The sequence below is a fragment of the Cryptotermes secundus genome, unplaced genomic scaffold (assembly GCF_002891405.2).
Source record: "Cryptotermes secundus unplaced genomic scaffold, Csec_1.0 scaffold2323, whole genome shotgun sequence".
Taxonomy (NCBI): Eukaryota; Metazoa; Arthropoda; class Insecta; order Blattodea; family Kalotermitidae; genus Cryptotermes; species Cryptotermes secundus.
In genome coordinates, this window is record NW_019743693.1 from 9,687 (window position 1) to 23,896 (window position 14,210).

General features: G+C 39.0%; 1 protein-coding gene across 1 annotated transcript in view; it reads left to right on the forward strand.

The window, feature by feature from the left end:
* The window catches only part of LOC111874319 (nuclear migration protein nudC), a 16,341-nt gene continuing 2,131 nt past the window's right edge, over positions 1 to 14,210 (forward strand). The window contains exons 1-3 of the mRNA XM_023869712.2: positions 1 to 58; positions 8,320 to 8,514; positions 9,522 to 9,724. Of these exons, the coding sequence (XP_023725480.2) occupies positions 29 to 58; positions 8,320 to 8,514; positions 9,522 to 9,724 (428 nt within the window). The 5' untranslated portion in view covers positions 1 to 28. The remainder of the gene's footprint in view (positions 59 to 8,319; positions 8,515 to 9,521; positions 9,725 to 14,210) is intronic.

Below are 14,210 nucleotides of genomic sequence, written 5' to 3' on the forward strand. Positions count from 1 at the left end.
TATGCCTCTGAGTTCCTTGAAGTAGTGTATGCATAAAAGGCTCTATAGAGTGTATAAGGTGTGTTATACTAGGTTGGTGAAGAATCTTCTGTATTCTAGACGCGTCGTAATGGATCCCCCTCATCAATGAAGAGGTCAACAAGTCAAAATTAAAGTTTTTTTATGAAAATCAATGTCCTCCGCTACATGTGCTAGTTTTGCTCTTGAGTTTAGTCTTAATTCGAGAAGTCGCCCTGGTGGCATGCTTCTTTATCTGCATACTTAGCTATACATCCTCTATATTTTTTACCCTTGTTTTTAACTTAATCCATACCACTGTTTTATCACATTTTGACAGGTGCACGCTTGGCACAAAAGTTTTAGCTTGTCTTTTATTGTGATTTTATTCTTATCTCCCAATGATGGAACCTGTTGTCAAGTGTTTATAGGCTGTTCTCTACTGACTGGCGTTTGTCCAGAGATTGAGACTAGCTCTTTGTATCGGGCCCAACTGAATAGGTCTGTCTTGCCCCATCCACGTGAGGATGGAGACAGATCCAGTCTCCGAAACGTGTTTGTTTTTGTCTTGTTTATACCAGACGATGGATGGAGTCCAAAATAAACCTTATAGTTCTATGAATTAGGTAGTTTTTTTTACGTAAGGGAATTATTTCAGCAGTTACGAGGGCAGAGTTAGTGATAGGATGTCGTACGTAATTCTAAGAGGTCGCGGGTGCGATATTGGTATTTCGCTAAATTAGGAGATGCTTGTTATCGTGTTGAAATGCGAGTACATGTGTTTATTGACTTGGGTAACACGCATCAGACAACTGATGCCCTTTGATGCTTTGCATGCTCAATGGTCATTGCAAGCCCTTGGCCTCATATGCATTTTATACATTCATGGTGACCCTATCTGATGTTCGTTACATAGTTGCTTGGCGATGTGCCTGGGATCGTTTAGCTGTGAGTTGGCCTCGAGAATCTGGGAGTTGCTGTTTTGGTACTACATGCGTAATTATATTTCGTTTGGTTGTAAAATAAGACTGTCACGTGACCATCTGTAGACTGCTTGCTTCAGATTACTTCATTCTTGTGTTATGTGACGAAACTATACTTATTGCAGAAGTTGTTAGGAACGAAAAGTGTGTGGGGATAATAGTAAATTGAAAAGAATAGGGAGGGGAAGAAATCTTGCCTTGCTTGTAGACTTTATTTCTCCATTCACCAGGAGATAGGCCTGCGTAGGAAAACCACGGAAACTGTGGCTATAGACACCCCACCCCCAGTCGTGATTCGAACTGGGATCTTCTGTGGAACTAAATTATTCAAGAGCCAGATTCTGAATTGTGTAGGCTACCGGTGTTTCTTTCTAGGATCGTCGCTATAACCCTTGCAGTAGAACTGGTACTTAACTATGTATATAGTTAGTTATTTTAGAGAGGGTGGGTTTCCCCATGCACCGCGACCAGTTTGATATATTGTGCTTCCCTCTATGATATTCTACCAGTCTCTTTACCCTACCGATAAATGGTGCGTACCATCAGTCCCGCCGAGCAAGCGAGTTTGGCCACTTTTCTTAGCGGTGTCTATAATGCTTCCCCCATCTATCGGAGGCCTTAGAGGCTATTGTTGGGCGGGAAACGTCCTGGAATTTGGCTCAGTGATCCCCTTTGGGGATATGACGTTCTTTTATATGCCGTAAAGTTACGACACGGGACACACAGCTTAAAGTCCCTCCCGGAGGACTTGTTCCATGAATTTTTCCGCCCTTAAACATTCGACGACCTCCGCCGGGTTTGAACCCGCGTACCACGTGTCATGAGGTGGGAACGTTACCTCTAGACTACGGAGGCCGCTAACTATGTGTATAAGAACACGCTATAGTTACTGTATAAATTCGAATTTAATTTTTTTAATCCGCATAGTGGGGGGTGGAGTCCAGCTGGGTCCACTCGGCACGTCGGCCACTGATTGGCCTATTGTACCTGCCCCGGCTGATTATGATGGTGGATAGTTTGGTGGGATGAAGATTTGGAGGGGAAACTGAAGTGCTCGGAGAAAACTTGCCCCAGTGCCACTTTGCCCACCACAAATCACACTTGACTAGACCCGGGCCGCCGCGGTGGGAAGCCAGCAGCTAACCCCTATAACCCACTGACGTGACTAGCCGCGTCCGTGGGTTATCAGCCCAAACCGCAGTTGAATAATTGGCCGCGAGCGACTCGGCAGTCGCGTCGCTTTAATGGGTTGTGCACCAGTAATACAGGGAGATCGAGAAGTCGCGCACATCACACTAAGCAATTATATTTTGCTGGTCTATTGCACAAACTACAAGACATACAGCACACACTATTAATGTTTATAACCTTACATCTTAGAAATGCAAAATCAAACCATGTCTTTACAACATATGCTCGAAATGGCTTCCCTGTTCAGCAATGCATACGCGAGCTCTTTTTGCCATGTTTGAGGCCACTTTGTGGTGCACATGTAAACTGATGCTGTTAATCGCCGTCGTAATGTTCCTCTTGAGGTCATCCATTATGTGCGGATTGTTTTTATAGACAATTCCTTTGCGGTACCCCCAAATGAAAAAAATCTGCGGGTGACAAATCGGGCAAACGCGGGGGCCACAATCCTTTCGAAATTTGACGGTCACCGAAAAACTCGCGCAAGAACTGCATGGTTTCATTAGATGTGTGACATGAGGCACCGTCTTGCTGCAACCAATAATCACGTTCTTCAACTTCAAGAAGCGCAGTAAACTGTGTAATGGTGTGTTGGTACACTGGACTGTTCACTGTTGTTTGAGAGAAAATTGGGCCCACTATTCGACGACGTGATACAGCACACCACACTCCAATTTTCTGACAGTGCAAGGGCTTTTCATGTAACACATGTGGATTTTCAGATGACCAAATCCTGTTGTTTTGACTGTTCACGTAGCCATTAAGGTAAAACCACGCTTCGTCAGTGAAAAAACCCCGATCAAACTCTTCAATTCCATGGTTGCCACAATGAAAACTCGTTGTTCTTGGGAAAACGACATGTCTGTCACGCAGTAAACAAAGCTATACTGCAGACGTCGTATAACCGATAGACGACAGACTTTTAGTTTGATGTGCGCGACTTTTCGATCTTCTTGTACAACTAACGGACGGTCGCGACTAATCGCGTCAGTGGGGTTACAGCCTAACTGCTCGAGCTATGGCGCGGCCAAATTCGAATATAAGGCGCCCCCCTATTTTTCCAATGAGATTTTTTTTTTTTTTTTACAAAATGGAATATGTCGTTTAGTTCTGGGGGTTGTAAGAAAGAAGAATTGAGAAATATTCTATTAAGAAGTAATATATTAGATATTTAATATGTAAGATTTGAGGCTTTCACGGCGGTGACTATGAAGAAAGCAGTCTTCTGGGATTTGGCACCGTGTAGATGTGGTGTTAACCGACGTTTCGGAGGAACATCAGTTAACACCACATCTACACGGTGCCAAATCCCAGAAGACTGCTTTCTTCATAGATATTTAATACTTTAAATATTGTCAGGATAGGGAACACGGCGATGAACCTTCGGGTTCCATAAAATGCTGGGAAATTCTTGAGTAGCTGCAGAATTGGCGGCTCCTCAAGAAGGGCTCAGCTCCATGAGTAAGTAAGTAAGTAAGCATATTTGCTCAAAGCAAGACCTGCGTCGTGTGGGGGAAATTACGAACAGGCCCGTGTTTCGGAAAGGTCGCGCTACGTATGCCTACGTTATACGCTGTGTGATTAGACACAGTGTTTTTGGTAGTTTGTCAGAATGGTCAGAACCTTGTTCCTAGACTGACCTATCTCTGAATAGAAATCCTATGGTCAAACATTTTTAGTACATCTAGCAGCATTGTGTAAAATTATTGTACTTAAGGTCGTCTTGTGAAATGCTTTACAGCCGAAAAACATGTAGTTGATGAAATTGTCGAATACCAGATGGTACGTAGGCGAAATGGCTGTAGATAAAGTGTCCAGATATGCTTGTCACTACTTTTTTAGGTATGAATTAAGTAACTTCATGGAACAGAGTTCTTGAGAAGCTGAGAGTCGGTAATCAGATTAAGAAACTTACACAGATTAAGAAATTATTTGCTATTTATGGAACATAAAGGCTTATTACCGTTAGATTTTAGGTTTTCACAGCTGTAACTATAGAGATTACTATCTTTTGGTGACGTGTAATGTTGTGGTTTACCGAGGTTTCGAGGGACGTACTACCTCCATCTTCAGGATCGAAGAGTGAGGCAAGTAACAACCTACTTGTTGCTTGGCCTATACTTTGACGCCGAAGAAGGAGGCTACACGTTTCTCCGAAACATCGGTAAACTGACACCAGACTGCTCGGCTTCACATCCGTGAAGATAGCACTTTTCGCTTATTACCGTCTTCTCTAGATCCCTCCACTGACCGCTGTTATGAGCCAGTTCGCGCCCTGTTTCTTTTCGGGTCCATTTCCGGTGCTTAGGCTTATTTATATTCTTCGGTGCCATTCAATAACCACAGCAGTTGATAAAACGTTGTTAAACAATCCTTCCCGTCTCTTTTCAAATAAGCGATCCCTGAAACACGTGAAACACCTCATCTTTGATCAGCTTCACTTTCAAAAGTGAGAGTACTTGATGTAATTCTAAAAAGAAAGGCGAAATGGACTTGGTTCAGCGAGAGCCCGTTACTCCTAGCTTGGGATCTCTGTTGCGGGCTGTTGCGTGTGCACATGATTGTAAGAAAGGGCTTCGTTAATGCAACCACGCGGCGGCACGCAGGTTTCCACAATGCTTGCAGAGATTGGATCGCATTATTTGCTCGTTCTAATTAAAAGAAAGCAGTGACGCTGTCGTGTCGACTAAAACTGAAGTATGTAACAATGTCTCAATGCCGCGAGCGTTCAGCCGGTTAAGAAATTCCCAGCCTTTCAAGGAACCCTCAGGTTCATTACTATGTTAACAAGAGACAACCACTGGGTTCTATCCGGAGACACCTGAATTCAATTCACACCTTTTCACCCTATTTCTTTACCGTATTGTCACATATCCAGGGCGTGTCATTTGTATATAGACTGTACAATATGGGGGACAGGACAGAGCCTTGTGGCACCCCTGCTTTTATATTCCTTGGTGTAGACATTTCACCACTGACCAAAACTCTGAATTTTCTCTGAGGAAAGAAAGAGCCAATAAGCTTGATTAGACTAATCGAAAATTGTAATGTAGATAATTTATATAGCAAGCCAAGGTGCCACGTTGTATCAAAGGCTTTTTCACTATCAAGAAGTCACTGTCACATAGCCGCGGGACAGACTCCACAGAAAGCACATCCATTGCCTAGCAATCGACGTCTGTTATTGTTATGTATTGTCATAGGCTTTACCTAGCAATAGATTGTTTACGAGAATCAATCTCTTTGGGGAGGCATTTATCAAGCCGTTACCCAGCAATGGGTCTGTATGTCACAGTATGTTTTAATGGTATCCTGTTGTAGCTTTCAGTGAATGCACCCTGTTGTGTATCATATATTATTTCTTACTGAAAACCGTCACAACAGAACAATCAATAATACATGTAAGTAGCTCTAGGAGATAGTTTTGGTATATATTTCGGCCTTCAAAAGGCCATCATCAGGCAAATACATTAAACTTTTTGTTATTTAATTGCATGTCAAATATAGAACACAGTACTAGACTTCCAAGTATATACAATGGTACAAAATGATATGAGTGAATATAAAATATAATTTACAATAAATGTTGAAGTCTTAAAATAACCAGTTACACAGTCAAAAGTTCAGTTAAAACTTGTATATGTGATGGTACTTGGAAGTTGGCAGTTGTAATTATTTATAGTATATGTATATATTACATACACAATGGTTGATGTGGTGTACAGAGGCTCTTTGTTATGTTGAGATGTTAATACATCTCTCCATCAAATCGGACATTTACACAGCGGAGTCGCCCATCAAACAGTATCAAATATTAAGTAATAACAAACAACATAACAACAGGCCTCCGTACACCACATCAGCCATTGTGTCTGTAATATGTCCATATAAATGATTACAACTGCCAACTTCCAAGTACCATCACATATACAACTTTTAACTGAACTTTTGGCTGTGTAACTGGTTATTTTGAGACTTCAACATTTATTGTAAGTTATATTTTATATTCCCATGTTAGGTGGGTCCCTTGTCACCACAGCATAGTGCGTCCTCAGGTTGCAGATGGAGGAGACGTCCTCCAGTTTTGGAGGGAAGCTGCGGATATATTGAATAAGCAGGCATGGAGAGCCGATAAGGGGTGGCCCTCCAGCTTGGGGGTTGGGCGTGGGGCTAACAACTCCTCACTGTAAGAAACAATTACGTTACAAAAATCAACACAAAGCCTCGGACCTGGATGGATTCCTTGGATAAACGACCAAAGCTAAAGAAAATGGATATGAGTTTAGACATTTGGAATGTTCAAAGTTTGTATAGGGCAGGTTCGCTCATGGCAGTGGCAGAAACTTAGATTTAGCGGGAGTACAGGAGGTCAGATTGGTTGGGGGGGGCATCTTACCAGCAGGAGACTACACATTTTTCTATGGAAAGGGGTATGAAAATCATGAATTAGGTACAGGTTTTTTCATACATAAGAGAATCGTATCAGCAGTTAAGAGGATAGAGTTTGTTAATGATAGGATATCATACATAATACTAAAAGGTTGCTGGTGTGATATCATTGTTATGAATGTTCACGCCCCAACAGAAGATAATATTAATGAGATAAAGGATATATTCTATGAAGAACTAGAACATTTATTTGATAAATTCCCAAAGTACCATATGAAAATTTTGTTAGGAGATTTCAATGCCAAAGTAGGGAGGGAAGACATTTTCAGACCAACAATTGGGAATGAGAGTTTGCATGAAATTAGTAATGATAATGGAGTTAGAGTAGTAAACTTTGCCACATCAAAAAATCTTACTATCAGAAGTACAATGTTCCCACATCGTAACATCCATAAATTTACTTGGACATTTCCCGATGGGAAGATACACAATCAAATAGACCATAATTCAATAGATAGGAGATGGCACTCAAGTATACTTGATGTCCGATCATTCAGGGCAGCAGATTGTGATACTGACCACTACCTGGTGGTGGTAAAAGTTAAGGAAAGACTGGCAGTGAGCAAACAAACAACACACAGAGTTCCTATGGAGAGGTTCAATCTCAAGAAATTAAATGAAGTAAAGGGTAAAGAGCAGCATTGTGTTGAAATCTCAGAGAGGTTTGCAGCTTTGGAAAACTTGGAAACTGAGGTGGATGTTAATAAAGCTTGGGAAACTATTAAAGAGAATATAAAAATGTTGTATTTTAGCGTCCTGTTGCACTGATTCACGTCCTTGATGTGTATGTATTGATCGTCTTCTAGTGCACACAATCTCACTTGTCACTTCACTACATGTTTCGGCATCACTGTGCCATCCTCAGGTGTGTTATTTACGTTAAACTATTGCACTGCTCGCCATCATGTGTCGTTTGTAAAATGATTTAAAATTTATATTCATCATGTACTATAATAAAATTTATATATTAAAATTTTGTTAAGATTTATCATCTTATACATCGTATTTCAAACTCGCGTATTAGGGAGAAGGAGGGTCTGAGAGTGTGGACTGTATTTACCTAGCTCATGGTAGAATCCAGTAATGGGCATTTCTGAACGTGGTAATGAACCTGCAGGTTTGATAAAAGGCAGGAATTCCTGTACTAGTTGAGCAGTACTGTAGCAGTTGAGCAACTGCTAGCTTCTCAAGGAGGACTCTGCTTTATTTAATTAGATAAAATACATTTTTTTTTTATTTTAAAACTTACAGACACTTTTTTTTTTTTGTAGTTGATCTGGTGGATCATGTCTTGTACACAAGAGTCTCGGTTAAAATGCAAAATGAAACTACGCATTGTCAGATACAGACTTTTTATAAATTCTGATGGTCCTGATGGCCCAGTGATTGAGATTAGCAGTTACTAGGTGTCTCCCACCCTCTCACCTGAGGATGGAAATGGATCAGTTTCTGAAACTTTTTCTTTAGAATTCTGAACAATGGACAAAGTCGAAAACCCCAGTAATTCCAAAGGTTTCAGCATTTAGTAGGCTAAAAGAAAGAAAGTGATGTGGAGAACAGTAATGGAGCAGAGGGTTTATACAGTTGTTATACTGTGTAAAAGTGAAAGGCTTCATCTGTCATTTGATAAGAGACATTTCATGCCAGATTACCGAGTCTGTAGAAGATTAAGGGAACATTATTGCTTTTTTTTTTCTAGCTCAGAGTACCAGTCCATGTGAGCTTCACAGTAAGGCCTCGGGACCTGATAGTGGACTTTCATAAGAGGCATCTTAAATGTGGAGTGAAGGGACAGCCTCTTATCATTGATGGAGAACTTCATAGTGATATAAAACTAGAGGAGTCTACGTGGGTTTTGGAAGATGGAAAAACTGTTTTCATCACATTAGAAAAGGTAAGTGTTTGGTCTGTGTTGTATTAACAGTTTTCCTGAAACTTGATCTGAAGGTCATGCCACTAGAGACCACAACCTCATTATCATCCACCTTGGCATAAACATGCTAGTTGCATGATTTTTGAGGTGGAAGAACCCTCTTTTTAATACCATTCTGTATAAGATAAGAGAATTTAGTTATCTTTAAAAACATTCATATTTGTTAGGATGCTTCTAATAGTTTTGCAGTGCATGGTAAAATCATCATCATATGGTGCAGTTTGAGTCAAATTTGGCAACTCAGTTTACCTTAGCAATACTGTCACTTGGTTACCAGAAAAAATAGGTGAGATGATAGACGGCCCACTGCAGGAATGAATACACTAGTGATCCCTCATTGGGACTTACGTTCACTGGTCATAAAGTGTAAGTTAATCTAGGGGCTTTGTTCCTTCCATATCTTCTTTATCACTGTTACCATCATGCTGAGATTGTTACATTTAAATGATAATGGGCTGTATGTTATCAGTTGAATGAGACCCTTTAATGAGAGGTAAAGTTGTCCCTATGCTGTGAAACTTACACAGGTAACAGTTGTGTAATAGGAGTCCTGTTTACTAAATTCATGTGAAATTTAAACATGTTCCTAACACAATACTTTTGTCACCTCAATTTATCATTTTTACATTAACAGGTTAGGTGCCATTCTGATAACTCATAATAATTATTTTACTGTTTCTTCGATATTTTAATGTGGTGTAACTTTATAACATTGCATGAAGTGCATTTGTGCAGGCATCCCAGATGTATTTTATGGCTGTGTTTTCAATATTATTAAGTTCTCACATCTTTTTCTCTTGTCCAATATCAAGATTTCATTACAGTAATGAAGTGTTACTTTTAACGTAAGTTTTGTAATCATAGTTGAGATTGAATTTGTAGTTGTGTGTTCAGATGTGTCTTAATTATCAATGTTCAGTCTTACTTTTCTTCAGCTTTACTATATAAGAACATCTTATTTAATGAAGGTGAACAAAATGGAGTGGTGGAGTCGGCTTGTGCAGACCGATCCTGAAATAAGTACCCAGAAAATCAACCCAGAACCCTCAAAACTGTCAGATCTGGATGGTGAGACACGTGGCCTTGTTGAGAAGATGATGTATGATCAAAGGCAGAGGGAACTTGGTCTCCCTACTTCAGATGAGCAGAAGAAGCAGGACATCATTAAAAAGTAAGATGCTGTTATAAGCGGCCTCTGTAGTCTAGAGGTAACATTCCCACCTCATGACTTGTAGTACGCAGGTTCAAATACCCGGCGGAGGTCGTCGAATTTTTAAGGGCGGAAAAATTCAGGGAACAAGTCCTCCGGGAGGGACTTTAAGCCGTGGGTCCCGTGTCGTAGCTTTACGGCACGTAAAAGAACCTCATATCTCCAAAGGAGGTCACTGAGCCAAATTAACGGACGTTTCCCGCCCAACAGCAGTCTCTAATACCTCTGGTAGATGGGGGAAGCATTATAGATACCTCTCAGCTAGTAGAGCCGGTCTCGATGGCTGGGCGGGACTGATGGTAAGCACCAGTACCGGTAGGATATAGAGACTGGTAGAAATCATAGAGGGAAGCACAGTGGACCAATACAGGTCTCAGTGCATGGGGAAACCCACCCTCTCCAATAACTAACTAACTAACTAACTAACTAAGATGCTGTTATAACTTTTAAGCTGTGTCTGCACATTCACTCTCAGTGATATGGAAAATCATTCCTTATAGTGTTCTGATAAAGATGGGTTGGATCTACCATATGGGACACATCAGCTGTTAGTTTATGCTGATGTTAATTATTAAGTGAAGTGTACTTTCTGGGAGATAAGACTGTAAAGATGATGGAAGACATTTCCTGGTGGAGTGTGAATTCACATCTAATAGGCATATACTGTATTCCTGTTTATTTCATAGTACTGTAGAAATGAGTTATCACATTAAGCATGCAAGGGGCTCCAATATTAATAGTGATTAACTGGCCTGTATTCTTGTATCATGTTCACAACTTACATAAAAAGATGGAGGACGGTGTGGTTTTGGAAGTGAGTGATGATCCAGTTATTGCTACAGAAAAAATGGAACGCTCAGAATTAAAATGTCAGTGTTGTGTAGGATTAAAGTTGGAAGCGAATAAGATCGCAATGGAATTGGAATCTGCCTTAAAAATTATAGAAATTTTGAAGGAAGAGCTGGGCATTGCGGACGCGTTGTCTAGTGCTAATAAAAGTGTCATACGAAATAGTGGAAATGGGTCTCAGATATCTTCAAGTGAAAGAAACTTGATCCAAATACAAACAAATCAACATAAGAAGGTAACAGATAAGTTAAAAGACCATGAGGAGACATATGCAAGAACAAGTAATCATTTTGAAATTCTCTCTAACCTAAATGAGGCTATTAAATCAACTGAAGCAGTGAAGGAAGAAAATCTCAAACCAAGTAAAACTGTATGAAATAATATGGACAAAAGTAAAATCCAAGCAAGTGTTAGTAAATACAAGCATGATGCAAATAGACAGATGATTAATAACATTTCAGTGATAGCAAATGGTCTAGTAACATCAAATAACAAAAAAGTTCTAAGCAGTGACAGTAGATCCAGTGTTAAAATACAACCTGCAGGCGTTGAAGGAGAGGAAAGTGTGATAGAAAAAGCCCTTTGTAAGAAGCTCTTAAAGGAAAATTCGAAACACCTCCCCCCTCAACATAACCTCCAAAATGTAAATAGTTCAGGTTCTCATCACAGGATCATAACTGTGGGGGATAGTCATGCGAGAGATTGTGCAAATGAAGTGCAACAGATGTGGGAAGTGGTTTTGAAGTCCAAGGAATAGTGAAACCAGGAGCAAGTATGGAAGTAATGGTGAATACTGTAAGTAGAGATATAGGGAAACTCACATATAAAGACATTGTGGTAGTGTGGATAGGAACATTGGATGTTGCAAAGAATGAGACAGAAAAAGGACTTCACCGAATAAAAAATTGTGTGGAAAACCACAAACAGACTAATGTTATTGTGATGAGTGTACCGCACAGACATGACTTGGAGCAAAAATCATGTGTAAATGATGAGGTAAAAAGGTTTAACAGAAAGTTGAAAGAATTATAAAGGTTTTAGGAAATTCATGCGTTATAGAGGTGGAGTCTGAAAGGGACTTGTTTACTAATCATGGGTTACATATGAATTCAAGAGGTAAGGAGCAGATAGCAAAAAGAATAGCAAGTGAAATTTTGGATATGTTGAGGGAGAAAAAGTGTGATCCAATTATGATGAAAGGGAAGGGTGAACAAGGGATGGAAGAGGAAGGGCCGCATATTCCACCGACAAAGGCACTACAAGAATCGATGAAAGGAAAAAATAAACCTAGGGAAGAGAAGGGCAGGGAAAGAAGTCAAGAAAAGGGTCAGTTGTGTGAGAGAAGTGAGGGATGGCAAAATAAGGCAAAATAAACCAAGGCTTGTACAAGCCTTGGTTCAATCAAAAAGACCTTGTAGACTACCTACAAATAGAAGCGAGGATTTTTTGTGGGTAGCCCTCAACAAGAAATAAAAATAGTGATAAAGAATGGAAGTGAGGAAACATCAAATCCACAAAAAATGGCAGACATGTTGAATTCCTTTTTTATTGAAAGTGTTGAAGATCTTTTAGTGAATAATATGAACCATTCTCCAGTACAAACCTCACAACAGAGAATTCAGTATCAAATGAACACAATGTTTTGGCTCCCTATTACCGAAATTGAAATAGAGAGGGTAATAAAAAGTCCTAAGAGGTAAACCATATGCAGGCTTTGATGAAATTCCAGAATGTTTAGCCAAGAGATGTTCACATTACATAAAGAAACCTTTAGTACATATTTTCAATGCCTCTTTAAAATCGGGTCTTTCTGGATAAGATGAAAATAGCTAAAGTAAGACCACTGTATAAAAAATGTGAAAGACAAGAAGTTTGTAATTACAGACCAATATCAGTTTTGTCAGTTTTCTCCAAAGTACTAGAAAAATTGGTGTATAACAGGTTGTTATCCTTTGCAACAAAATATACCATATTAAGAAAAGTGCAAAATGGATTTAGGAAAATCAAGTCGACAGATACAGCTTCCCAGACCTTCATTGAGAGTATACAGGAGGCGATGGATAGACGGTTACATGTTATAGGAATATTTTTTGACTTGACAAAGGCATATAATGTGATAGACTACAATATATGACTAGATAAATTAAATTACTATGGGATCAGAGGGGTTACTAATTTATGGTTTAAATCCTACTTATCTCACCGAGTACAATTTGTTGAAATAAATCACCTGAATAAAAATATCATACAAAATATCACCCTTGAGAAAAACAATACATTCAATTCTGGGACCACTACTGTTTCTTCTGTATATAAATGATCTCCCGCTAAATGTACAAGGTGTGGAAATGGTATTGTTTGCAGACGATATTAATGTGCTTGTTATTGATAAAGATAAAGATGTAGCTCAACAGAAAATAAATAAGATCATGAAACAGCTTGAAACATGGTCTCAGGTAAATAACCTTGTGATAAATATTAAAAAAAAACTGCTCTATCATTCCATCTTAGTAAAAGTAGGTTTGTAGTTAGACCACAGATACTCTATAGTAACTTTGAAATTGCTTACTCACCAGAACTGAGATTTTTAGGTATAGATATTATAGAAAACCTTAAATGGAATACCCACATCCGGTCATTATATTCAAAACATAGTAAAACATCCTATATAATTAAATCGCTAAGAGGAGCTTTGAGTCCAAAAATGTTAAGAGGCATTTATTTTGGAAAATTTCAGTCATTATTGAGATGTGGAATAATATTTTTGGGGGTGAAGGTGATAGTATAAAGGTATTTAAAATGCAAAAGAGGGTGCTCTGAATAATTAGTGGACTTGGTAAACAAGAGTCATGCAGGCAAATTTTTAAAGATTATGGCATCCTCAGGGTCACTTCTTTGTATATCTTAGAGGTGTTATGTTACATAAAAAGTACAAAGCAGATTTGATCCAAAATATAAATATTCATCGTTATAATACAAGAATAAACAAGAATTTTCATGTTCAATTCTGCGGAACTACATTATTTAAAAACAGTGTGGTAAATATGGGGATAGAATTGTATAGTAAGGTGCCAAACAAAATAAAAAAACTCATTGGGTTTTTCAGCTTTAAAAAAAGACTTAAAATCTTTTTATTGAAACATTCTTTTTATATGATAAATGAATTTGTTAGTTTTAATAAAAAAGTGGATGGTGCAAGTACTTATGTTTGGCTGTCATAGCCATTCATGAGCTGTATATAGTAGTTTATGTATTTTTTTAAAAGTTGTATTTATATACTGCTTATGATTGTAACAAATGTTGGTAGTATGCTTGTAACTTCGTAGCTTTGTTTTGTTGTATTGCCGAATGCCTTGTCCAAGTGTTACTATGTAGCAAAATGGATGAAAATACAATACAGTACAGTGTTGTGTGGCAGTATGTATGATGACTGTGGTTCTTATGTATTTTGTAATATATTACAGCGAAATTGTATTGATGATATGGCTAGCCAATGTATGTGTAATGGTGGGAGTGTAACTGTGCCGAATATGGTTGTTATGGTTGGAAAGAAAGTGACTGTGGTGTTTCCACAGCCTATATGGGATGTCTTGACAGC